General features: G+C 50.9%; 1 protein-coding gene across 2 annotated transcripts in view; it reads right to left on the reverse strand.

Moving 5' to 3' along the window:
* The window catches only part of GFRA2 (GDNF family receptor alpha 2), a 113,227-nt gene that overhangs the window by 34,234 nt on the left and 51,284 nt on the right, over positions 1-27,709 (reverse strand). For both annotated transcript variants that reach the window (XM_089773765.1, XM_075910697.2), the window contains one exon: positions 26,701-27,049. In XM_089773765.1, the coding sequence (XP_089629891.1) occupies positions 26,701-27,049 (349 nt within the window). The remainder of the gene's footprint in view (positions 1-26,700; positions 27,050-27,709) is intronic.

The raw sequence follows: 27,709 nt of genomic DNA on the forward strand, positions 1-27,709 counted from the left end.
TCCCGGCTCAACCCACTGATCTGCTGGCATTTCGCCTCTCGGCATCCCCATCTGAAATCCGTGCATTTCACCTCTCCGCATAGAGTCATGGGATCGTAGAACATAGGACTAGATGGGACCTCGAGAGGTCAGCAAATCCAGTCCCCTGTCCTCACGGCAGGACCAAGCACCATCTAGATCATCCCTGATAGTTGTCTGTCCAACCTGCTCTTCAAATCACCAGAGATGGAGATTCCACAAATTCCCCAGGCAATTTATTCCAGTGTTTGACCACCCAGACAGTTAGGAAGTTTTTCCCAAAGTCCAAACTAAACCTTCATTGCTGCAATCTAAGCCCATTGCTTCTTGTCCTATCACCAGAGGCCAAGGGGAACAATTTTTCTCCCTCCTCCTTGTAACATCCTTTTAGATACTTGAAAAGTGCTCTCATGTGCCCTCTCTGTCTTCTCTTTTCTAAACTAAGCCCCGTTCTTTCCATCTTCCCTCCTCGCTCATGTTCTCTAGGCCTTTAATTATTTTTGCTGCTCTTCTCTGGACCCCCTCCAGTTTCTCCACCTCTTTCTTGAAATGCGGCGCCCAGAACTGGACACAAGACTCCAACTGAGGCCTAATCAGCGCAGAGCAGAACAGAAAAATGACTCCTCGTGTCTTGCTCATAACACACCTGTGAATGCCTCCCAGAAAGATGTTTGATCTTTTTTTGCAGCAGGGTCCCACTGTTGACTCCTATTTAGCTTGTGGTCCACTATGATCCCGATCTGCCTGGCTGCAACGCGGGGCTATTGATACCTCCTGGGGTGGGGTCGGATTCATTAATGGGGAGCTCAAGTCCCATGCGGATGGGAACCAGTGCAAAAGCATGGAGCACGTGCTTGCAGGGAGAGCCAAGGAGGGCAAAGAAGGGAGAAGGGCAAAGAATTATGTCTGGAGCTGATCCTGGAAGAGAAATCTAGATCCACCCAATCCCACCGGGACTGTGCAAAATCTGCACCCCGCTCTGGATTCCTCAAACGGCCCCCCTCGGCCAGACCAAATCCCTGCATCCCAATTGCCCCCCAGCCCTGGGCTGCTGGCTTGCAGGCAGCACGAGCCCGTCTCTGAAACGCAAACACGTGACTCCGCAGCAAGGAGGAACCCAGCTCCCACATCTGCCCCCTCCTCACTGCCCTGGGTGTTGCTACTACCCCCGCCAGGGGCTGTCCAGCCTGTGCCTCTTCTGTCTGTGCCGGATGCCTTTTCTCAGGGCCCACCCCACACGCCAGGGCCCTGCTGCAAGGGACTCACCCAGCCTGCGGAGGACACCCAAAGCCGCCACTAGACTGCCGAGGGCAGAGTCTTGCTGACGTACGGAGTCCTAACCCCACTGCCCCACCTATGCAGGGGATAGTCCCTGTCCCTGAACCCCCTGGGGGCCTGACCCCTTGCAGACGTGCAGGTGGAAATCAGTCCACTGGCGTGGCGGGTCCCGGGGGAAGCCAGCTCAGAAGCAGCAGCGTGAGGGCCAGGGGGGCAAGGTGGTGCAAAGTGGGTGTGCCCTCCCCCCGGCTTCTTTTCCACACCAGCTGGTACCGTGGGAAGCATGCTGAACCCATGGACCGGAGGCCACTTCTGAGCAGTCTCCTCCTAGGCAGTCATCCCCCCTTGCGGGCTGTATGCCTCTAGGGGCCGCGGCAATACCACCCCATGTACACGGCAGGGAGAAGGAAAGGAGATGAAGAATGGGGAGTCGAGTCTACCCTAGGAGCCGAGAGCCCTGGGCTAATGAGCGAATCCAGCTCCCCGTGAAGTTCACGGGACCCTTTCCAGTCGCAGCCGTGAGGTCAGAGCCACTTTAAAGCCCCCATAAATCTGAAGCCAAGAGGGATCTGCAGGAAAGCTCAGATACTTTCTAAGCAGCCTCCTGACAAGAAGGCTCTGGAGTTGCTTCCTCCTTCCCTTCCCCCGCCGCCCCCGCCCTTCCTCGGGAGATAAATTCAGTTCCTGGCAGCCTCTTCCCTCACACAGAATGAGACACGCGGTTATGTCAATTCCCTGAAAGAGCTGTGGCGAGTTCATCACCAAGTGTGATGGAAACTTGTCAGCTCCCCCCCCCCCCCTCGGGGTCCTGCTCCTGCCTTGTAGCACCCTCGAAGGCAAATGTTATTCTTTTCATAATACATGACAAGCCAGCTGGTAATCGCTCCGTAATATCCAAGCCAGATGTCACTCTTTCCTTCATATACAATGAGTTCACCGTCATTGGAGGAGATTCGAACTGCCAGGAATAAACCTTATTGGAAAAGTTCCATGGCTTCTCCGATTTCTGCCTCGGAGAAGAGACAGAGCCAAGTCCGTTTTAGCAGCCGTGCGGGGAGCTCGTGCCAAATTGCTGCTTGCAACTCCAAGCAGCAGGTGGGCCCAGCCAGTCCTGGCCTAGAAATCTGAGGCCTGTTTTGGAGACCGCTTCTCTGGCTGTTGAGGTCCGATCCCATGAAAGAGGGCGGGGAGGGGAAGAGAGGAGAGAGCACATGCACCAAACATCTTGGCTGCCAAGTGATTGCCCTGAAATCCAGCCAAGAAGAAAAGGAACAAAAAAGAGGATTAAAAGAAAAGAACAAAGGAGCCCAACTCGAATGCTGAATTTCAAAGTTTCAATTCTCCAGCTTGTTTGCTCTTTGATGAGTTCATCTGGGAAATGTGTTTTCCTTCTGGACAAAAGGCCGGGACAATTTGGCCAGGATTCCCTGGCGGAGGTTTCTCCGTGCCCTTTAAAGGAAAACAGGCAGCACGCTGTTGAATGTGACCATATGAAGCAAGCCCAAGTCACCTGTGACCTGAGGTTAGGAGGGCTGCAGGGCCCAGATCTTCCAAGGAACTCGTCATTTGGAATTGTTTTGGTCACTCAGGAAAATCTTGACCCGCGGTCACACTGATACCAGCCATAAGGTGGAAACAGAAAACTACTGAACTGGGGGGAAACTCCCTTCTCATCCCAAATACAGTAATCAATTAGATACAGAGCTTGTGGGCAAGACTCATCAGCCAGACACCTGCGATCATCTACCCAGATGACCTACTTTACAAAAAGAGACTTAAAGAGCTCAGCTTGTTTAACCTAATGAAACGAGGGGGGGGGGGAGAGAAACGATGGATCTCCATAAATACATCAGAGGGGCCGTGTCCAGACTCAGGGGTTTTTTCGGGAAAAGTAGCCTTTTCCCGAAAAAACTTCCCCTGCGTCCAGACTCAAGCCGCGTTCTTTCGAAATTATTTCGAAAGAACGCGGCTTTTCTTTCGATGGCAGTAAACCTCATTTCACGAGGAAGAACGCCTTCTTTCGAAAGTTCCTCTTTCGAAAGAAGGCGTTCTACAATGTAAAGAGGCCGTCTTCGAAAGAGAGCATCCAGACTCGCTGGGTGCTCTCTTTCGAAAAAGCGGATTTCCTCTATCGAAAGATCCGCCTGCAGTCTAGACGCGATCTTTCGAAAGAGGCTCTTTCGAAAGAAGCCTGCAGTCTAGACATAGCCAGGGATAAATACCAGGGAGAGAAGCAAGTTATTTAAGGGAAGAACCAATTCTGGCACAAGAACAAATGGGTATAAACTGGCCAGGAACAAGTTTAGGCTTGAAATCAGAGGACGGTTTCAAACCAGCATGGGTCGGGGGTCCATCGCTGGCCATAATGTATTAAATATTTCACTGCAGTCCTGGTAGATTCTATCTACTGCATTTCCCTTGTCTAGAAAGTTAATTAGGAAAAGACAGAGGTCAGGTTGAGTTGCTGTGATTTACCTTTCGCAAAACCATGTTGTCCTTTATCTCAATTACCATTTACCTCTAGGTCTTTAATTACTCTCCTTCAAATTTGTTCTAGGACCTTGCATACAACTGGGGTCAAACACAAAGGGCAGTCCTTTCCCCGCTCGCTCTTTTCCTTACACATAGGCACTGTGTTTGATTGCTCCGTGCACAGACTACTGCCCTGGAGTTTGTGAGTGCATGAAAAATCCTCATTTGTGGGCTTGCAATTTCGTGAGACAGCACCTTTCGTATTCCTGGATGAAGATTCCCTCTCACCCTCTCCTCCCTGCCCCCTGCTCAAAAATAGTTGCCCGCCGCTGTGCTAAGTGCTGTACAGACCCGAGTGAGACAGCCTCCTTATGCTAAGGAGCTCACAGACTAAAAAGATGAGACAGACAAGCGATATGGGGGGACCCAGAGGCACAGGGACGGGAATCAGCCTGCCAAAAGTCATACAGCCCCTCAGCTGTAGAGCCAGGAAGAGAACCCACCTCTCCTGAAGACTAGGTGAAGGCCTTAACCATTGGGCAACACTGCTGATGCATAGGCATGCCTAATTAGCATTGTACAACGCCCCCTAATCTCATGTGAGCCTTTCAGGGGCCATTTGCGCTTGCCAGCAAAACGCCCATGCTCCAGCATTAACAGTCTCCTCCAGCAAGGAGTCCCGAGGGTTGTAGCACTTTGGTCTCGTGTCCATTGCTGGGTTTAGCACGGGAGTGCAGCGGGGTCCATGACAAACAGGTGCTCAGACTGGAGATCGTCCCTGCAGCCTCAACCTCCGAGACGCTACAGGAACAGATGCCAACGGGCCCAAATTGTACACCTGGCAGGTCTCGGCCCTGCACCAGTGTCACATCGAGGGATTCGCTGTCCCCGTTAACCGAACGATATCGCGCAGCGGAGCCTTTCAGGCAGAAACCGGCCGCGACAGGACATCACCCCGATGCGCTTTCATGGGAAATTAACAAGCACCGAGACCAAAAGGCTTCAACAGACAGAGGCGCCCTCACTCCAGCTCTGCGCACGCCTCTTGGAGGAGCTGGGACATGAGGGAGCTCCCACGAGTGCAGCCAGAGGCAGGCAACCCCGAAGATTTCTGCCGCCCTCCCTGAAAGCGCTAGACTGAGAAATACCCCCCTTACTGCCAAAGAACTTCCACGCTCTGCTCGACCTCCGCGGTGCAGCCCACTGGGCCCTGCCTTTTTTTGGTAATGGAGGGGGGGATTGGCTTTTTCAGAGCATCCCAGACACCTCACGCAGGCAAGTCTCTGCCCACAAAGTGCTTACAAAGAGAAACGGGCTGAGGTCAACAGGATGAAGTTCAACAAGGACAAATGCAAAGTGCTCCACTTAGGAAGGGACAATCCGTTTCTCACACACAGAATGGGAAGCTGAAACAAAAGACAGCACGTTAAAGACTAACAAGATGGTTTATTAGGTGATGAGCTTTCGTGGGCCAGACCCACTTCCTCAGATCAAATTGTGGAAGAAAATTGGCACGACCATATATGCCAAAGGGATACAATCAAAAAAAGCAAACACATATAAAATTGACAAATCAGATTTTAGAACACTGAGGAGGTGAGGGGGGGAGGTTAATGTCTATGAGATAATGATATTAGGGGTGATAATTGGGGAAGCTGTCTTCATAATGGGTAAGATAATTAGCATCTTGGAAGGAGTACGGCAGAAAGGGATCTAGGGGTCATAGTGGACCACAAGCTAAATATGAGTCAATAGTGTGACGCTGTCGCAAAAAAAGCAAACATGATTCTGGGAGGCATTAACAGGTGTGTTGTGAGCAAGACATGAGACTTCATTCTTCCGCTCTACTCTGCACTGATTAGGCCTCAGTTGGAGTAGTGTGTCCAGTTCTGGGCACCACATTTCAAGAAAGATGTGGAAAAAATGGAGAAGGTCTAGTGAAGAGCAGCAAAAATGATTCAAGGGCTAGAAAACATGAGCTATTAGGGAAGACTGAAAGAATTAGGTTTGTTTAGTCTGGAAAAGAGAAGACTTGAGAGGGGACATGATAGCAGATTTCTAGTACCTAAAAGGATGTTACAAGGAGGAGGGAGAAAACGTATTCTCCTTAACTTCAGAAGATAAGACAAGAAGCAAGGGGCTTAAATTGCACCAAGGGAGGTTTAGGTTGGACATTTGGAAAAACTTCCTACCTAAACACTGGAATACATTGCCTAGGGGTGTTGTGGAATCTCCATCCCTGGAGATATTTAAGAGCAGGCTGGACAGACACCTGTCAGAGAGGGTCTAAATGAGTGGTGCTCAACCTTCTTTCATTCGTGACCCCCAGAGCCGGTCACGCCCCAGAGCTGCACACCACTGGTCTAGAGGACCTCTGGGCTTGAGGACTTCTCGAGTTTCCTTCCCGTTCTATGATTTTATGAAAGCCACCAAGGTGCCCATTAAACTCGCAGCTGGAGGGCAGGGCTGATGTCAGGAGGCATCTGAAGAGGGAAGAGCAGGACTGCGTGGGAGGCCCAGAGCGTAGGGAGCAACAGAACCGGACTCAGAGGCGGTTGCCAGTTGGTTAGGACCGGCCATGGGGAGCAATACTTATCGGGCTCTTCAGACACTGCTTCCTCTGAGCCCGTGGGCCCAGCAAGACACATCCAGGGAAAACGGCACGAGGGGCCTCAAGGTAGATACTTGCCTTCCTCCCCCCCTCCTCCCCCAGCAGCAACCCGTCTCCTTCACAAGCCCATTCCTTCAGCATAACCTCCCCAAATCGCCACACAACCCCCCCTTCCTTTAGGCTCGCTCTGCCCGCTCCTCGATCAGCCCCGCTCAGCCCTCTCCACGGTCCTCCAGTTTGCCTCCCAGGTCTACCACGCTGTGCGCGCACAGCCCAAGCGGGGAGTCAAAGGAATGATGATGCAATGGTCACGTCCCAAGCCTGGGATTTAGGAGGCTGGCTTCAGTTCCCTCCTCTGCCGCAGCCTGCCCGTGTAACCATGGGCGAGTCTCTCAGCTCCTCTATGCCTCAGTTTCTCCTCTGTAAAACAAGGATAACAGCACCTGCCTCATGGAGGAATGTTGAGGATAAGAACATGAGGGCCTCAGACACCACTGTCCCTAGATGGATAAGAAGAGAGCTGAATGAATAATTAGAACCCTGCATACTCACAGCTATCCACTTTGTATCTGCGGATAGTCCCGTCAGCTAACCCTGGCAAAATGTATGACCAGAAAGGAGAATGACACTTTATGCATTTAATTGTTCACATTCAGAAGGGGCTTATGTCTCATGGATGTGCAACACAGAAGTTTGGAACTTGCAAATACTGTGGTTAACTAGCAAAATAAGTCCCAAGGAAAAGAGAAGTCAGGGGAACATTCCACCAGAGGAGCATTTATACATGTGTCTTCTACAAAAGCCAGTCAATCTATCACAGAAAAAGAAAGTTATATGGAAATTTCATTCCTCCCAAGAAGAGTTATTGGCCGAGATTTGGAGACTAAAGGCAGTCACTGAAGTGTGAGGGGTTTTTGTCATGCTTAAAGCGCAAATCTCAACTCAACCTGAGTTCTGGCATCTGTACCAGAATCTCCATAACAAATGTACACCCACATCTGCCACTTCATAAAAACCTTCCTGTCATCATGGAAGCTGATGATGAATACAAGGAGAGGGGAGGGAGGAGAAAAGGAAAAAGAAATAAACCTAGATCCAGTAAAAGCAGCTAAACTTTGTATAATAAATTGACTGCAAGTTCACAGGTGTAGCCAAGTTACACTGTATCCATAAAAGCAACGAGGAACCCTGTGGCACCTTAAAGACTAACACATTTAATGGGGTGTACGCTTTCATGCGGCCCTATGCAGCACTATTAAACTAGTGCCCTGTGCCCGATGGCAACCCAGAGAGGGAGCGTGACGATGATTTCTGAGATGTGATTTTATAATCTTCAGCAACACACTAATGAAATATTGTGGAAGCAAATTTTAAATGAAGAACCTGTAGCTTAACACAGTACATTCGGAAACTGACCCGACAGACATGGGGTTGGCAAATGCTTGTTCCATGACTTCATTACTGCTTGAATGGCTCTTCCCAGGTTCAGTGTCTGCTAATCGCTCTGGCTGGCTTTGTCACTTGCAAGGGTATGTCTACATGACAGACTTTTGTCGGAAAAAAATGGCCGTTTTTCCAACAAAACTTGAGGAATGGCCACAGCAATTGGAACAGAGGAGTTTTTGCCGGCATTGGTAATCCTCATTCTATGGGGAGAAGAAGCCTTTTTGGGAAAGAGATTTTTTGAAAAAAGGCGTGTGTGGATGGGGAGGAGGGAGTTCTTTCAGAAGAAGAGGAAAAAGGAAAAAAGCACAGGTGCTCTGGTGGCCATTCCGTCCATAGCAATCACAGCTTACGTGAGAGAGCACCCATTCAGTCTGGATGCGCTCTTTTGAAAAAGCAGATCGTTTTATCGATGCACTTTTGCAGTGTGGACGTGGGCTGTTTCAGAAGATGGGTTTTTTTCAGAAGATCTCTTCCAAAAAAAGCTTCTTCCGAAAGAAGCCTGCAGTCTAGACGTAACCCAAGTGAACTAGCTCCTCTCTGGATTGAGCCGAGTCACAGACCAGGGAAAAGATGATGCAGGTGGGTGGAGATTAAAACACAGCAGTGCCCCACATTTTCAGGTGCCCTAGGAAGTTGTGTATTCCGCCTATGGGTAATGACCACCCTGGGCAAAAGCTTATGCCCAAATAAATCTGCTTTTTTGATAAAGGGATGTAAATTAGACATATCGAAATCGTAAATGAAGCCGGGATTTGAATTTCCTGTGCTTCATTTGTATAATGGCTGCGGCTTTTCTTTCTTTTTTTTTTTTTTTAAAAACCACTTTTCGAAAAAAAACCACGGTCAAAATGGGGATCTTTCGACAGAAATGCCCCATTTCGAAAGATCTTGTAACCCTCAGGATCTTTCGAAACGGGGCATTTCTGTCGAAAGATCCCCATCTTGACTGTGTTTTTTTTTTCTTTCGAAAAGTGGCTTTTCAAAAAAAAAAAAAAAAGCCACAGCTGCCATTATACAAATGAAGCACGGGAAATTCAAATCCCAGCCAGGACTCTTCATTGTTTGTGATGCAAGTTGTTATTTAGACTAGAAAGAAAGAAAGAAAGAAAGAAAGAAAGAAAGAAAGAAAGAAAGAAAGAAAGAAAGAAAGAAAGAAAGAAAGAAAGAAAGAAAGAAAGAAAGAAAGAAAGAAAATAGGTCAGATACGTGAAAGGCCAGCTGCAAAGATAAGTTCACTTCTTCTTTGAATTAGGAGATAAAGTCACCCATATTTTTTAGGACATTCCATTTTGATTCATCACGGATAAGTGCACTTGAAAGATTTTCTTATCCACTCGACTATGTTCAGAACCTATTATTACCCAGTAAGAGAAGGAAAGAATTAAATGCACACATCATTTGATTTTAATTGAAGGAATGTTCTATTTCATTGAACTGCTAACTAAGCTGAACGGGAGATTGTGTTTACATAAGCAAACCCTGAGTCAGTATAGACTGCCTGTCACATTAAGTCAATACTTATGAAGGTTCTCTATTTAATTATTCAGTGAGAATTGACTTATTACTGTGTTAAGAGTGTGGTTAGCCTTGAGCAAAGTAGCCACTGAGCTGAAAGATTTCTTTAAACTTTCTTTGAATGCTGATCTGGTTTCTGCTGAAGATTTGAGGTCTTTTATCATCATCATCTTTCTGACTAGCGCAGCTACCTCTCCAGCACAAAGGAATGAATTAGGATGGAGGCGAGAGGTCTCTGTTCTTCCTCTTTTTCACCTCTTCGTTTGGTTCTCATTTTCCCCCCTCAGCATTACAAAGGAGGTCATATCCAACAACCAGCCCGTACACTGTGGGAAGAAGAAGCTGCATTTTTCTAGGGCACATTTAGGTAATTCAACTATTATTGGGGAGTTCCAAGGAGAATTTTCCTTGGGGGCAGTTTAGTCCATCACTCCAGGGTTCTTCGCGCCTTACTCGGGACAGCAGGAGCCGGCCCCCACCAAGGACAGGATCATGGGCTAGATGGAGCCCAGCTCTGGTCTGATCTGGAGAGTCCTAGGTTGCTATGGCCAGGTCTACACTAAAGGGGAAAGTCGACTTAAGATGCACAATTTCCGGTACGTTAGCGGGAGTCTAAGTATCTTAAATTGCTTTTCTACACCCTCCACTCAGCAGGCGGTCAACAGGAGCACGCAATCCCATCGACTTCCCTTACTCCTTATGAGGAGCAGGACCTGAAGAGGGCGCCTTCTGAGTTTGATATAGTGGGTCTTCACTAGACCTGATAAATCGTACTGCGATGGCGTCGATCTTCCATATAGCATGGACAAGTCTTATCAGAGAGGTGAGACTGGCTGGCCAGGGGTGTGTGATGGGGCTGCAGAACCTTCCCCCTCCAGCTCACCAATTTATACCCAGCCCAGGGCATTCCTGGTGTGACACTGTTGCCACTTGACAGTTGGGTGTGTACAGCCGGACACCATCCTGCTCTCCACAGACAGGCATCTGCATTGCAAAATATCTCTGCAGCCTCTCTCTGTGGATAGGCCAAGGGCTCAGTGCACCATGGAAGGTGACCCGCTCTGCTCCTTAATGGGCATAGCATGGAGCAAATATGCCACGTTGCATCTCTTGTGTGGATGAGCAATAGGGGTGGGTTTTTTCCCCCTCTCCAAAGCTGTCAACTCTGACAGTACCAGACTGTGAGCTGAAAATGTAAATTGAGCATGATTTTATGGGGTCACCCATGCCAGTCCAAGCTGGGTCCGGTTACTTGGGCATGGAGTGAACCGCAAGAAGCAATGGAGAATCTCTTCCTCCATATTTTCTATCCACCCATCTGCAGCGAGGCAGGGACAACTCCTGCTAAGAGGTCGCGTGAGGCTCACAGAAAGGGTGAAGGTCTCAAACAAGCAAGCATCTCAGGCTGACTAGGCAGGGAGTGATGCCAAAAGAAGCCGTCCCTTCAGGGGCCCCCAAACCTCAGTCTGGGGCCCTAATGAGAAAAGGGGGATCTCTTGACCACACACAGATTCTAGGCGACAGTCAGAGCTTCCTCCATCTAAAGCTGCGAGGGGTACAACAGGGCAGGTTGGATAACAGCCTGACTCCCTTTGGATTCCTTCTTCACAGTCGCCCACTGAGGCCTTGATTGAAAAGGGGGGGTGAGCGCACGCCCACACACTCCTTCAACCCCCACCAACTTCAGACATCCCGAGCCTCTGATAGAACAACCTGCCCCATCTGCTCCCCACAGGGCTTCTACCGGGGGCCCTCCGTCCCGCCCGGCCAGAGGTAAGTTCACTTGAATCTATTCAAACGCTCCCCCATCAGCACGTCGCCCGGGGCAACAGCTCCAGGTCACTAGGGCCGCCAGTGTGTGTTTCTACTGGTCCCTACTGATGAAGCCATAGGCCCAGGGCCCCAACTTTAGTTGCCACCAGGAAATGGCTAACATTTGGCAACCGGAATTTCTAGCCATAAGCGAGCGCTGAGCTGGTGGCATGACAAAGAGCCATTGGACGTTCCCTTGCTCCTCACCATGCAGACATGAGCATCCCAATCAGTTGGGTGGAGGAAAACAGCCCAATAAGTTCCAGTCAAGCTCAGATAAAACTAAACCATCCCATGGCCCAGAAAGTCCCCAAGAGGCGGCCAGCAGGAATGGCAGCTTCCCATCTCGCGATATGCATCTCTCTCTCCTAGGCATTTCGATCTTTCTTTTTCAAAACACTAGGAGCATCCATGTACATATTTTCCCCCTTTTTCTTCTTTCTGGGGGAATATCTTGACAGCTAAACAGCAGCTCTGAGCCATGCTCATTACATGGTGTAATGAAAAAGTTGAGCTGCTCTGATGCTGTTTATCAAGGAAACATCCATTATAAATGACATTTTGCTTGTACTAGCAAAGGGTACGAAGCTGGGGACACAGGTTAGAAAAGATTGAGAGAGTGAGAGAGAGAGAGAATTATCACCATTTCCCCATCCATAAATCAATTGTTTCTGGGAGAGAGGATTGGGAAAGGGGAAAGAAGCCAAAGACGAATTAAAAGCCACCCTGTCTTTGGATGCTGCGGAAATTCATCTGGTTGAGGACGGGAAAATCTTAAGCACCAGCCTCAGTGAAGCATATAAGACCAGATTATTTGTGGTCTTGACTTGCTGATGCAAGATGAAAAATACAGCAAGCTGCAGCTGCTGAAATCAGCTCTTTTTCCCCCCTCTCATTTCCTTTCCCCTTAGCTGAGGTTAGTGTTTTGAAAAAGGCTTTTATATTCCGGGAGCTAAAACCTGTCCGTTGCAATCAGACACACAGCACAAGGAGTTTGTCAGAATTCTCAGTGGCAGAAGGGAAGGCTTCCTGGCACAGAAAGTCTTGCAAATCACAATGCGTCCTCTTCCCCCTCTTCAGCACTCAGAGAATGGGAGAGGTCCAGGGCTCCAGGACACTTTCAGAAGTGAGGAGTGGCAGGAATTCATACTAAAGCAACTAAAGAGCTGGGCTCTCCAACCTCCCCTCCCTGTATTCCAGATCTTGAATCCGACCATCTGGGAAGGAAGAATAGAGTTGCAATGAGACGGAGCACAAAGCGGCAAGGGCACTGAACAATGTCTATTTAGGGAATACGCTGAGACGGTGCAACTCACTTCACCTGTGTCCTGGCCAGCACTTAAAGCCAAGTATCTGGTCACAAGAGTTAGCGTATTAACCCTAGAGGAGGGTTTCCAAGTGCTCCACACAATGGGCCCACGGGGTCTACAAAAAAATATTAATGACAGTTTTAAGACCCTGTTATTTTGTAACTAATTTTCTGATCGTTTTCTTGGAAAAGAAAAAAGCATTGACAAGAAATAAAAATAGAATTCCAACTTTGTCTATTTATTTTGGAATTGTTCGAGAAGAAACAGGAGATCCAGAGTGGAGAAGGTAAACGGAACTGCTTTATTGCCCACCCACGTTAACCTCGGGCCCCCAACATAACGTTCCGAGTGGCATCAATTTGGCACCAATTACACCCTTTTGTCTATTTTAGTATGTTAATTCACACGTCTATCTCGCAACTTTCCCTAAAACCTTAGGGCAGCTTTTCCCAAAGTTTGGTCCACGGCCCAGTCCTTAGAAAAAAAAATACCGGTCCTTAGAAAACTTATCGCACACAATCCTGTTAATTTGTGTGATGGGGTAGCAGCGCCCTGTACTGCTGAGGGTGGCGACGCGGCCCTCTTGGGAGAGAGCCCGCCGCGGCAGCATCCCTGCCGGCCATGCTTCCGGGTGGCGGGGCTAGATCTGGCAGGCACTAGGACCCAGGGAGAAGTCCAGGTGCTGTGTGCACTGACGCAGAATGCCCGGCGCCGGACACAGCCGGGGGAGCCGACACCGGCCGATAAAGCAGCTGGGACTGGGGCCAGGAGGGGGGCAGACAACCCGCTGGACAGGTAGGGCCAGAGACATGATTTATTTGCATAGTCATCATTTCCTTAATGAATATGCAAATATGCAAATAAATGTTACTGGTCCTCCAAAAGTTTGTGAATGCGTTTACTGGTCCCCAGTATCAAAAAGATTGGGAACCGCTGCCTTAGGGTATGTCTACACTTGCACCCTATTTTGAAATAGGGATGCAAATGCAGCAATTCAAAATTGCAAATGAAGCCGGGATCTAAATATCCCGCGTTTCATTTGCATAATCGCATTATGGCACTATTTCGAGTTAGCACTATTTCGAATTAACAGACGCTGTGTAGACGCGATTATTTCGAGAGAAAACCCTTCTCTCGAAATAACTGTTAAACCTCATTGTACGAGGAATACTGTAAGGGTTTTCTCTCAAAATAACCACGTCTACACAGCATCTCTTAATTCGAAATAGTGCTATCTCGAAACAGCGCCAGAATGTGATTATGCAAATGAAGCGCAGGATATTTAAATCCTGGTTTCATTTGCAATTTCGAATTGCTGCATTTGCATCCCTATTTCGAAATAGGGTGCAAGTGTAGACATACCCTTATCGAGTAACATGAATGCCCATACAATGAATATTAATAAGCAGGTGATGAAAACAATTCTACCCACTCCTATTTGTTGTTTGCTGGGTTTTAAATCAGCATTACATGGCGTCTTCATCGGCAGCTTATACGGAGGGGGACAGAAGTCTGACTCTGAATGTGTTTTTACAGAACAAGTGCGAAGACAAAACAAGACACAGCTCAGTGCAACCATCTTTCAAGACTGCCGGGACAAAGGGGAAAAACATGTTTAAAGGTCAATGCCCACTGTGGCTGATTCCTTACCACTATCCCAGACCCTTATTCATTTTTACGTATCCCAACAGGTATGTATTGATTTTTTTTTTTAAAAAATCACAATATCTTAAGGGCTCTGCCAAATTTTCAGGCCCCTGTACGGGCTTTGCCTCTGAAAAAGTTTAGGGAACCCCGTCCGAGATCAGCTTTGCTTCGCAGAAGCTCCGCTGTTGGAAGAGATTCTGGACTAGCAGAAAGGCAGAGCGTGTAGCCTAATGCAACTGTGGAGGGCCAAGGCATGGAGGAACAGTCAGATGCCTGCACAAGGTCTGCGTCAGCTGGCATGGCCTCTGGTGGTCGAAGTCAGGGGAATCGCTGATCACGCCACAGTGGGAAGGAACAGCATCCCTAGCCCTCCGGGAGCATTTCGTTGGCTTCCCCGGTGCAGAGGTGAAGGTGCTATTGGCTTTAGGTCCTGTCCTCTTGGCCACCACATTTGCCCTTTACTGCTTGCACTTTTCTAATCTTACCCTTGCCCATTCGGGGCAGCCTGCAAAACACATCGGGGGTCTCCAGGTCAGAACAATCCAGCCCACAAGGGAGCAACAGTAGCAGAGACTGGAGGCAAAGTGCAAGCAGCACGTTGCTCATTTCACCACCTCCTCTCATACCCTCCAGGCCGTTTATACGAGCTGCAGCCCTGCATGCCAGGCTGTGGCCTGATCGTTAAAATACCTCTATTGCCAGCATTCAGAAAATAGCTATCCACAGTATTGCTTTCAGCTGTAATGGAAAACTGATGGCTTTTATCTCTCCAACTTTATGACTATTGATGGGACAGAGGCCAATGCCTGACGACCATTTAAAAGCCAGCCCGTGCAATTGGAGAGCAGCATTGAAAAGCAGTGAAATCTCCAGAATGATTGTCTGGCTGAGAATACGCCACCAACATCCAGTAAACAAAGGAACTAAAAAAAAAAGAAGAAGAACAAAAAAAGCGCTTTCCATCTGGGGGCAGGGGAGCAGAATCAGAAAAAATATATATACCAGCTATTGATTTCTGCAAACGTTACTTCTCCAAGAACATTCTTATTCCCACAGGGTTAGCCATCCTGCCTGCCCCAAGCTTCATAAGGGGAAAACAGGAATTCAGGAATGTCAAAATTGCTGTACTGAATCAGACCCATGGTCCTCTTGGCAGAGGCCTTGTCTCCACTCAACGCTGCAGAAATCGATCTCCCGGGGTTCGATTTAGTGGGTCTAGTAAGGACATGCTAAATTGAGCACAGATGGCACCCCTGTCAACTCCAGTACTCCACCAGGTCATTAGGAGTAAGGGAAGTCAATGGGAGAGTTTCTCCTGTCGGCTTCCTGCAGCGGAGACGCCATGGAAATTCAACCTAAGGTACGTCAACTACAGCTATGCTAGTCATGCAGGTGGAGTTGGGTATCTGAAGTAGACTTTGTCCCTGAATGCAGACCTGGCCTTAATCTTCCTAGATGTGTTTACCTGACCTCTGCTTGCGCTTTGCAATCCTTGGCTACTCCCCTTCCAAGCTCCTAAGGTATACTCTACCAATGGGTCTCAATCCTGAACCCCAGAACTCTCTGCCATCCTCAGTATGACTCCTCCATGCTCTGCCCTCAGGCCTGAACACAGCGCTTTCTGGGGTCTGCGTTCAATTCTGCCAATGCCCTTCAAGCCTGCCCAGCAGCCACGGTCCTGGGTCTTTCCTGAACAGAGATGGCCTCTCATGTCAGACAGCCTGGAGCTCCTGGCCACCCATGCTGCAGGCATGATGCATTCCCTCTTTGGTAGCAATGGGTCTTGAACAGCTCCCGCTACAGTTCCAGGCAGCTGCATTCCAGCTGGCAGCTGTGCACCAAACCCTCCGTGAATACGCAGAAACCGTGGGGTAGCCAGAGCGGTGTCCATAGCCGGCTCGTTGTCACAGCTTGTGTCTGTAATCTACTCTTGTACGCTCCTGCAACTAGCACAGATTTTCACACGCTTCATTGCCTTACACAGACCGCAGCAAACAGCCTGCCTTTTCCTTCACAACCCCGGACAGCCTGCAAGCTCCCCTCCTTGCAGGGAGGGGGACCACATGTTGCACTGAAACCCAGCCTGTTCCCAGGGGATGGGGACCCAAGGCCACGTCTATACTTACTGCGCCAGAAATCGATCTTCTGGCATTCGATTTAGCGGGTCTTGTTAAGACCCGCTAAATCAAATGCTGAGGGTGGCTCCGATTGGTGCCGGTACTCCTGGCAATCACAAGGAGTAACGTAAGCCGATGGGGGCATTTGCTCCCATCAGCCTCCCTATATGAAGATGGCACCAAGGTAAGCCGACTCCAGCTACATATTTTACATAATTGGGGTTGAGAACCAGTGTAGACCTGGCTGGACTGAGATTTTTCAGAGCTGGCTAAGGGATTCAAACTCACAACTTCCATTCGTTACAATGGGCAGGGGTGTCAGAATCCCTATGGCAAACCGCAGAGCTGACCTTTGGCAGCCGGACCGGGGGTGGAAGATGGGACTGACACCGATTCCAGCTGTCTACACAGACCCGATGGGCAGTGGAAGATGAAACCAGAGTTCTGAATAGAGCCCTGTTCTCTCCATCTCTCATGCTTCCCAGGTGGCACTGGGTTCACAGCTTTTCAGCTCCTGGGGGCTGGTTTACTTGAATTCATGCTCTGAGCCAGCCTGTATGTAGGACTCTCTCACTTGCCATTTTGAATCACTTATCTCTGAATTTTGATTCTCGCTCATCAGAGCTATTCATCCCAAGTGACCTTTGAAACCGAGACCTCAAGGCTGCCAGCTGGAATCTAGCCCAGGCCAGCTGTAACTTGTCCAATCAGAACTGGCCTGGCTGAGACCCACCGACTCATCACAGTTGGGTTGCCTATGAGATGAATTCGTAGGTGTCAGCCAGGCCAATTCCAATTGGCCAAGTCACAAAGCCAAACATTTGCATGGCTGTTTTAGTGGACATTTTCAGAGGCCAAAGACTGGATGGATCTTGGAGCAAGAACTCCCCTCTTTGTCCTTAGCCTAGAAGAAAGTTCCTCCAAGCCTGGGATGAATCTTGACCTGCAGCTGTCCATGACAGACTTGAGGAGCCTACCTGGAAACAGCTGAAAGAGGCCTGCTTTTCTGAGGGTCAGTGCTCAGCATGGGCTGAAAAACCAGGTGAGTTGGTCACCTTAAAAAAATCACAGAATCCTAGAACATGAGAACTGGAAGGGACCTCGAGGGGTCATCAGGTCCAGTCCCCTGCCTTCACGGCAGGACCAAGCACCATCTAGATCAGGGGTGGCCAACCCGCGGCTCATGAGCTGTATGCAGCTCTTCTCCCCTATAAGTGCGGCTCGCGAGGCTGCTCCTGCACACCCCCCCAATGATCCCCACTCCCATAACCCTCAGGCTCCCCCACTCCTGGACCCTGGCTCCCCTGTGCTCACTGGGGCAGCGATTCAAAATGGCGCCCAAGATGTCAGCCTAAGTTTGTTTCTTAAAGGGGCAGCCTCTTTTTTTTTTTTTTTGTGCTCGACAATTCTGGGGCAACTCTTTGCATTTTTTCTGTTTCGGCTCTTTTTGTTGAATGGGTTGGCCACCCTGATCTAGATCTTCCCTGAGAGGTGTCTATCCAACCTTCTCTTAAATATGTCCATGACGGAGATTCCACAACCTCCCCAGGCAATTTATTCCAGTGTTGAACCACCCGACGGTTAGGAAGTTCTTCCTAATGTCCAACCCAAACCTCCTTTGCTGCAATTTCAGCCCATTGCTTCTTGTCCTATCCTCAGAGGTTAGGGGAATGATTTTTCTCCCTCCTCCACATAGCGCCATTTTAGGTACTCAAAAACTCTAATGTCCCCTCTCAGGGTATGTCTACACTACCCCGCTAGTTCGAACTAGCGGGGGTAATGTAGTCATCCGCAATTGCAAATGAAGCCCGGGATTTGAATTTCCCAGGCTTCATTTGCATGTAGCCGGCCAGCGCCATTTTTAAATGACGGCTAGTTCAAACCCCGTGTCGCGCGGCTACACGCGGCATGGAGTAGCTAGTTCGGATTAGGCTTCTAATCCAAACTAGCTGTACTCCTCATGGAATGATCCCTAGATCCCTTTCTGCAGTTCTCCTTCCTAGACAGTCACTTCCCATTCTGTATGTGTGAAACTGATTGTTCCTCCCTAAGCGGAGGACTTTGCATTTACCTTCACGTGGCATGATTTTAGTTCGCCGGATGTCCATTTATCATGAGTGTGACCAAATTTCCCGCAGTCCCATAAAGTTTGTTGACAGCCACCAGGCCTGGCTCTCAATGTTCTGTGCTGTTATTTAGCTCTAATTTACCCCGAAATGTCTTCTAACAGTACAGCAAGCAGTGGTAGTGCTGATAATGCTGCTGGACAGTATAGACCTCCCGTGGTTCGGCAAATTCTCTGGTTCAGCATTGGACAGGTCCTGAGAGTGCCGGACTAGAGAGGTTCAACCTATAGCATAAATATCTGGCCACTGCAGCAATACCTCAGTGCTAGCCACGGAGGGTCTAAGAAAAGTTACGCCTGCTGGTCCTGAGGAACAACACGATTGGCCTCCTCCAAAGAAAGTTAGGGGAGTTTGTTACTGCAGCAGAATTTCTGGAGCGCGACTCTCTCGCACCGCGGTGCTGGGAGGGGTAGTGCCGGATCTGATAACGGCTGCCCAAGGCTGCAGCCCAATTGAGACAGACACAAGTGAGCAAGGCAAAGCCGGCACACTATTTATACACATTCCCAGCCTGCTGAGGTTGAATTGGAGCCTGGGAGGTGGCTCCCAGCCAAGGCTTATTTATAAACACACAGCGTCTTGGAGACACCTTTCCGGCCACAGACCGAACTACAAACCAACATCAGGCTCTTTCTGGGGTCCCAGAGCGAGTGTGGAGCTTGCTTGCCAGCACACGTTGCCTGGAGCCAACGAGGAGACATCTGGTATTAAAGAAAGATCATTAAAATCCTACCAAATTCACAGTCCATGTTGGCCAATTTCACTGTCATAGGCGTTTAAAAATGGTAAATTGCCTGAGTTCAGCTGTTTAAATCTGAAACGTCAGAATCATAGAATCATAGAATCATAGAATCATAGGACTGGAAGGGAACTCAAGAGGTCATCGAGTCCAGCCCCCCACCCTCAAGGCAGGACCAAGCTCCGTCTACACCATCCCTGACAGATGTCTATCTAACCTGTTCTTAAATATCTCCAGAGAGGGAGATTCCACCACCTCCCTTGGCAATTTATTCCAATATTTGACCACCCTGACAGTTAGGAATTTTTTCCTAATGTCCAATCTAAACCTCCCCTGCTGCACTTTAAGCCCATTACTTCTTGTCCTGTCCTCAGAAACCAAGAGGAACAAATTTTCTCCTTCCTCCTTGTGACACCCTTTTAGATATTTGAAAACCGCTATCATGTCCCCCCTTAATCTTCTTTTTTCCAAACTAAACAAGCCCAGTTCATGAAGCCTGGCTTCATAGGTCATGTTGTCATTGTAGAGACCCTGACCCGTAAAGGAGTTGTGTGTATGTGTTTGTGTGCAGGGGTTGTTGCAAGGTTATTATATGGGGGTGGCAGTATTGCTACCCTTATTTCCGCACAGCTTTTGGCAGTGGTGCTGCCTTCAGAGCCGGGAGGCAGGAGAGCAGCAGCTGCTGGCCAGGAATCCAGCTCTGAAGGCAGAGCAGCTGCCAGCAGCAGTGCTGGTCAGGATGGCCTCGTATGGTGTTGTCACCTTTATTTCTGCACTGCTGCCTGAAGCGCTGGCCTGTACTCAGCAGCCAACACTCTCCAGCCAGCCAGAGCTGGAAACAGCAGCACAGAAGTCAGGGCGACATGGGCATGGTATTGCCACCCGGATGTCTGCACTGCTGCTGGCCGGGCGCTGCCTTCAGAGCTGGGCACCTGGCCAACATTACAGCCACCGAGCTCCAGTTGCCCGGCTCTGAAGGCAGCACAGAAGTCAGGGTGGAAATACCGTGACCCTCCTGAAACCACCTTGTGATTAGGGATGTAAAATCCCATTTAATTGGTTAAGCGGTTAACTGATTAGAGGAGGAGTAGACAGAGGGGTCGCTCCAGCATGGAGTTATACCTGCTGGGCTGAAGCAGCCCCTGTCTGCAGTGGGCCCCCGTAGGGCTACAGCAACCCCCTGCTCTCTGCAGGCAGGGACCTGCCCCAGCCCCCACCGGTTAACCGTAACCAGGAAGCTTTGCCCATTAAGAGTGAGGCTTACAAGTGAACTGGTTAAACAGTCACAGCTCTGCATAGGATCCTGCTCCTTTCTGGGTCAGGCCCCCATTTTGAGAAATACTCGTCCTCCCCTCCCTCCCCCCGTGCAATCGGTATAAGGAAACAAAAGGCCAGATTCCAAGGCAGGATGCCAGATTTCACAGTCCGTGGCACATTTTGCATGGCTGTGAATTTGGGAGGGCCGTCGTTTTTATGCTGGGAATCTCCCCAGCCTCTCCAGGCTCTAATCCTCCACGGATTGAAAGCGACTCGGGAGAGTCCATTCAGATAAGAATCTTATTCAATCCCAATAGGTTCCCAGGGGAGTATGTGCTGGCAAAGCAGCTTCTCCCTGTGTCCCCCCCCCCCCCCCAATGCATTCAGCACATGCCAATAGCAGCTACGCGAAGCTGATATTCTCATCTCTCAAAACCAGGTCTGGTCCAGCCTTCTCGGACAGAAGGTCAGGGCAGATTGTGTGTCTGAGCCCTGCCCGTCCATCGCTCACCGGAGCCTGATTCAGGTTGGATGCCAGCTCGTTCCATTGCCAAGACTGGATGAGGCTTTGCAGAGCTGGACAGGGACACTGGGTCTGACCTTACCAGTTAGTGCTGGTGTTTCTCAACTGGTGCCCCCTATATTGAGGCCCGAGAAGAGCTTTGCAGCTGGAGTGATCACCAGCCGGCTCATCCATTCCAGCTACGTCTTGGGCATGAATCTGTAGCAGCCAAAGCAACATCGGAGCTGCCCACATCAAGCCATTGCGTGAACTGTTCACAACCCTCGCACGGGACCTTCTTCATTCAGTGCAAGCCCAGGCACATGTGGATACACATCTGCACAATTGACCCAAGCCCTGGTCACTGAAGGAGCTTGGACCGCCCCAGCTCCCATCTAGAGGCATGTCTACACAGCAATAACACACCCATGACTGGCCCCTATCAGCTGCCTTGGACTTGTAGACCGGGCTCCAGGATGCCACAAGGAGGGAGGGACCCAAAGCCCAGACATCCGTACTGCAATTTCACAGCCCCACAGCCCGAGGCAGCCGAAATGTCTCCACATCTGGAGTAGTGTGTCTAATTCTGGGACCCCATTACAGAAAGGACCTGGCCGCATTGGAGAGGGTCCAATGGAGGGCCAAGAAAATGATGACGGGGCTGGAGCACATGACCTACAAGGAGAGGCTGAGGGATTTGGGCTTGTTTCTACAGAAGAGAAGAGCGAGGGGGGATTTGAGAGCAGCCTTCAACTCCCTGAAAGGGGGTTCCAAAGAGGATGGAGAGAGGCTGTTCTCAGTATTGGCAGAACGAGGAGTGATGGTCTCAAGTTGCAGTGGAGGAGGTCTAGGTTGGATATGAGGAAAAACTCTTTCCCTAGGAGGGTGGGGAAGCGCTGGGATGGGTTCCCAAAGGAGGGGGTGGAATCTTCATCCCTAGAGGTTTTGAAGTCCCGGCTTGACAAAGCCCTGGCTGGGATGATTGAATTGGGGTTGGTCCTGCGTTGGGCAGGGGGCTGGATTCAATGAGGTCTCTTCCAGGCTTAGGATTCTGGGAATGGGCCACCCACAGGTGTTTCATTGCAGCGTAGACACACTCTATATGTGCTGACATTGATTCTGCCCAGGGCACTGCATATAGGGAACTAGAAGTGGTATCCCTAGGAAGGAAGGAATCTGCTCTCCCCGGCTCCACACTACCCTGCGCCATCATTGGCCATGAAGTGACACCCTTAGGGGAGCAGGGACCTTATTTGAGCAGCTCTGATAGATTCCAGGATGCTCACGATTTAGCTTGATAAGCCAGTGCCTTTCCCACAGCTGAGAGAGACAAGGAAGAAGGGGGGGGGCTGGGTGCAGGTTCCAATAGGAACAGCAGGTTCCCAGCCCTTCTGCAGGGATGGTGTTGTACTCAAACACTGCAGACAGACAGACAGACAAAGTCGCATAGACAGGGGCAGCCGGAGACTCAGATACACTGAGACAAGTCCATCGCTAATGATGTTTTTCCTTCTCCAGCTCGTCCGTGGGCCCTGGTAACATCAGTCAAGATTTTCCTCTCTCTGATCCTGGATGACACCGCCCCCCCCAACCCCAACGCAACAAGAGCGCACGGGCCAAACCCACTCAGCTCCCCAATGGTCACACCCACCCGCCACGCTGCCTCCATGGCACAGCCCTCACGTTGTCCCAGCCTGCGCACACCCCAAAGGGCCCTTCACGTCATGTCAGCCACACCTGCCGAGTCCCACACTAGCGCCGCTCGGTTTGTGCCCAGTTGGCATGGCTGGGCTGCCATCTACATCGTCACAACAGCGAGACAGATGCTTCCCACCGGGACACCCGCTTCTAAGCCCCAATGACAATAATCCCGCCCCCAAAAAACCACTGACCCCCCAATTCCTTCATAACGTTCGGTAACAACCCCCTGATCCCAGCAACGGTGGTTGGGATTTTACCCCCGAAGCAGAGAAGCGCCAGAGCCGGTCGGAAACCCCCCAGGGACTCGCTGCTGACATTGATTGTGAGACACCGCCATGGCGGCTGGCCTCACAGAACATCTCTCAGCACCGACAGGGCCCCGGCTCGGACTGGGCCGAGGAAGGCACCAGGGGCATGAGCCCTCGGTAGGGAACTAATATCAGCAAATCCACAGCTGGGCCCCCGTGCAAGCCTGGCTCCCGGGAGAGAAGAGCGAGGTACGGGGCTGGGCAGGGCCAGATTGAGGGTCATTGGCAGAGCTGAGGGAGGACAGGAATCACCGGGGTACCGCTGATTGGGAGTGAGGAGCTTGGGAAGTAGAACAGGTCGGGATTTTTTCAACATCACTTGCTGTTGGAAATAGGGATGTAAAGGGTTAACCAGTTACCCAGTAAGTATTGCCTTATTAGCATGCATACCAGGTAACTGATTAACTGGCACCTGACCAAGCTGAAGCAGACCACGTCGCATCACCGGCGGGGGGTTGCGCCCATGGCCCCCCGCCCACGGCGCGACACGGCAGGCCAGTTAACCAACTCCAGCTATTGTTTAACCGGTTAACATTTTAAACGGGATTTTCCATCCCGACTTGTCAAAACTGAAACGTCAGGTTCAACAACATTTTTCCTCAGAAGGTTTCCTGGGCCCAGGATGGAATTCCAGTCTGAAACAAGAGAACAGGAGAACTCCAGTGATGAGGGCACATCCCTAAGATGTGGGAACCCCGGTTCAGGTCTTGGGTCTGCCTGATCTGGAGTAGGGACATATCCCTGCGTCTCCACCGGTGTTCCCTGTAAGCTGTATGCTTGTGAGTCCGCTCAGGGGACATTCCAATGCCATGCAGCGGATTAGCAGAGCACCCACATCTGGGGTTTTTGTTCCTTCTATTGGCACACATTTGCACACGCTTGCGTGCACATAAAAAATTATTCCGCACATCAATGGAAAACGTTTAGAGGCAACTTTAGCCTACACCTTCTCAAGTAAGCACCCTGACCCCCAGGCTATTCTATACTGCGGGTCCTTCCTGTTGGAGATGTTGTATAGAGCCAGGCCCTGAGAGACCAGCTGTATGGCCCAGTGGTTAGAGTACCAGACCATGGACAGCATGAACTCTCCATTGAATTCCCTGGCCACATTGGTTTTCTGCATCTATGTAGCTAAAACAAATCTAGGTCAACGAGTCTAGGTTCACACAGCTAGGATAAAAATCACAGTGTAGACATTCAGGTTTGGGCTGGCTCTGGAAGGGGGCAGGTCTTGGAGGCCAGGTTGCACCCCAAGTGGGAATGCCTACATGGCTAGTGTAAGCCCCGCACACAGGCTCTGCTAGCCTGAGTCAGTTAACTCAGGCTCTGAAATTTACTGTGGACGGGGGGCACTTTTTTGGCTGCATAGTTGTGTTTCTCTTACACTGCAGTGTTATTCGGAATAACTGACATTATTCCGAAATAACAAAGAGTGCGTAATACACAGCGAGGGCGTTATTTCGAAATAACGTTGAGCAGGAGGACTTCTTACTCCGACTCCTGCAACCCTCATTCCATGAGGAACAAGGGAAGTCGAAGGAAGAGCACTCGTCCTTCGACTTCCTGCTGCATAGACAGCGCCAAAAGCCGCATTCAGCTATTGCGACTTCAGCCACGCAGCTTGACGTCGCTGAAGTTGCGTAGCTTAGTTCAAGTTGTGCCCTCTGGTTTTCCCTGGCAAGTTCCCAAAGGCAGCGGTGTTGTCCTTACGGGGAACCAAACCCAATGCCGATATCCTGCACGTTTTTCACAAAACAAAGCTCTTCTCTTCTTGCCAGCCCTCCAGGATTGTCTGGCCCTCGCCAGGAATTAAAGATGGATGTTTCATGAACGATGACCTCATGTGCGCAGACACAGATGTGCACAAACGCCCCGCCCTACTCCCACGCAAAACTCCGCCAAAGGAGTTGCCAGAGTCATTTCCATGTGGGGCGCCAGGAACAAGAGCTCCTCGCCAGCTCTCTTTGGTTTTTCCGCCTTCATCCCTCAGGAAACGCCGCACGGGTGGTGGGTTGCACCGGCCTCTGCTTTTAAACAGCTTCACAGCTGCAAACCAAAGCAGGGATTTGAGTCCCAGCAAACGGGAGACCCAGCAGTGTCACAGCAGGTCAGTAACTCAGCTGGTGAATAGAACCCAAGCCTTGTGACTCCCACGCCATGACCTGAACCACTACAGTCTTGACTGTACTTTGCCATGGCTTGTGAGCAGGGCTGGTTAAATAAAAAACAAGGAGGAAAACTAGGGGGAGGGAGGGTCGGGAAATGGTCTCTCCCTGATTTCCAGTCTGAGAGGGGTCGCCGTGTTAGTCTGTGTCGGCAAAACTAACAAGAGTCCTGTGGCACTGTAAAGGCGAACAGATGTATCTGATGAAGCAGGTTTTACCCACGAAAGCTCGTGACCCTATATATTGTTAGTCTCTAAGACAGAGGGTATGTCTACACTACCCCGCTAGTTCGAACTAGGAGGGTAATGTAGGCATACCGCACTTGCAAATGAAGCCCGGGATTTGAATTTCCCGGGCTTCATTTGCATAAGCGGGGAGCCGCCATTTTTAAAACCCCGCTGGTTCGAACCCCGTGCAGCGCGGCTACACGGGGCTCGAACTAGGTAGTTCGAACTAGGATTCCTATTCCGAACTACCGGTACACCTCGTTCCACAAGACAAAGACTAAAGACAGGTTCCTAAGCAGTGTGGTGGCCCTTTCCCGTGGAAGTCCGGATGATGTGATGGTGACGAGAAAAGTGGATAGAGAAGTTAGGCAGGGGTGGGCTCGGCCGACAGACGGCACACGCCAACAGACAGAGGAAGGGATCCGAGCAGCAGGGACATCTCCGCCCAGTATGACGGACCACCCCGCCCGCAGGTAGAACGGGCAGGCAACCAGCTTACCCCAGTCACTATACCTTGGCACAGGGTCCTCCTAGCACTGCAGCTGGGCTACACCACAAGAAGCCTCGTGTGACACATGCAAGCTGCATGTCAAAACTAGCACGTTCGAAACAACTGGCTCATCCTCTGTGGGGGGGGAAGCAGTACCGCTCCATCAACATGCTGGAGTTGCACCTCCATGATCGAGAGGCCCACCAGGTCCCTGGACTCACCATTTCACACCAGCACACAATGGGCACGTCTACACTGCGGGCTAACGTCGAGTTAAGCGACGCAACTGCAGCAACGTCAGTTGCGTTAGCGGACATGAAAATAGCGTCACTCGGCTTTTGGCGCTGGCCACACAGTAGGAAGTCGAAGGACGAGCGCTCTTCCTCCGACTTCCCTTCCTCCTCGTGAAATGAGGGTTACAGGAGTCAGAGGAAGAAGTCCACCAGCTCAACGTGATTTTGAAATAACGGCCTGCTGTGTAGACACGCTTTTTGTGGATTTGAAAGAACGTTGTGGATGTACCCGATTTGATCCAGGACTTAAACCCAGGAGAGAACCAACCAGCCAAATGCAACACAGAGCCAGAAAGTGGCCAAACCACCACTACCAGGATAAGTCCAGCCGGCCAGCCGGCTCTGCCCGAGCATCGCGCTGAAGAGACCACTGCAAACACATAGTCAGACCCGCCACACACCCCGGCACTCCACGGGAGCCACACAAGCCCTGCATCATTGTCTTGACGTCGCATGTGACTGTTGTGGGCCTGCCTCCACACTCCAACACAACATCCCCTATGCCCAAGGTGGGTGCGGGATTTTGTGGGACCCTACCCGGATCCGCATGGAATGCCCCAGGAGGATCCGCATGGAATGCCCCAGGGCCGATCTCCCCACCCTGCTATGCAGACGGAAAACCAAGAACAACGCTGGCCGTGGGCCCGGCGGGGGGACGGGTCTTACCGGCAGAGATGGTCCGTCCGGCACGTGTTCCGCAGGTCCAGGCAGTTGGGTTTCTCCTTGTCCTCATAGGAGCAGCTGGGGACGATGGTCTGCCGGCGGCGCTCGGCGCAGGCCTGGTCCTTGCAGGCGCAGAAGAGCAGGCGGTAGGTGTATTCGCTGGGCACCCGGTCGAAGAACTGGCGCAGGGCCTTGTGGCACTTGCGGCGGTTGCAGTGCTCGGTGGCCGAGATCTCCTTGCTGCAGGTGGAGATGTAGGCCGAGCGGAGCCGCTTGCAGTTGTCGTTCAGGTTGCAGGCTTTGGCTGCGTCCAGGCAGTGGTTGCTCTTGGTGGTGGTGGCGGGCTCCATTCCTGGGCAAGCAGAGAGAGGAAGAGGGCAGGGGCGTTACTCTGGGGGCACAGCCCTGGAACGAGGGGGACAAGGAGGGTGAATGCAACTAGGGGAGCCAGAACAGGGCACCTCCCTCACCCCGGGGGGCTCCGGCATGCCCCAGAACCAAGACCCAGCTCCAACCTCCAGTTCCCACGCCGGCTGCGCTGTGCCCATTACGCTCCCGCTGGGACAGGCGTCGCCAGAACCCTACCCGGGCCGCTCATGGAATGCGGCCGCCGCTGGCCACGCTCCGGCCGGCAGGATTGCCCGCGCTTCTGGGGCTGCCCCACAATCAGCGTGGCAGCATCAGAGTCACCAAACTGGTAGTTCGGCGAAGCATCCTCCCGCGGAAAATCCAGGCCTGGAATTAGTGGCAGGGACACGCAATGGGCAGGAGTGAGGGGGAGGGGGAAAACAAGGTTCCATTAGCTCCTCGTGGCCGCGTTTAGCTTCCCCCTGCACTTTGCTCCTCCCCTCCCAGCATGTTCCTGCTCTCGGGCAGCCGTAATCACAGCTTGACAGCGTCCCAGTCCGAACACAGGGGCTATTTGCTGGACATACACAGAGCCCGAGGCCACACTTGGGTAGGAAAAACCAAGTGAACATGCAGCAGCAGCGATGGGTAACTGCCTAGCTCC

Source organism: Pelodiscus sinensis, chromosome 28 (assembly GCF_052426305.1).
Source record: "Pelodiscus sinensis isolate ZL-2025 chromosome 28, ASM5242630v1, whole genome shotgun sequence".
Lineage (NCBI taxonomy): Eukaryota > Metazoa > Chordata > Testudines > Trionychidae > Pelodiscus > Pelodiscus sinensis.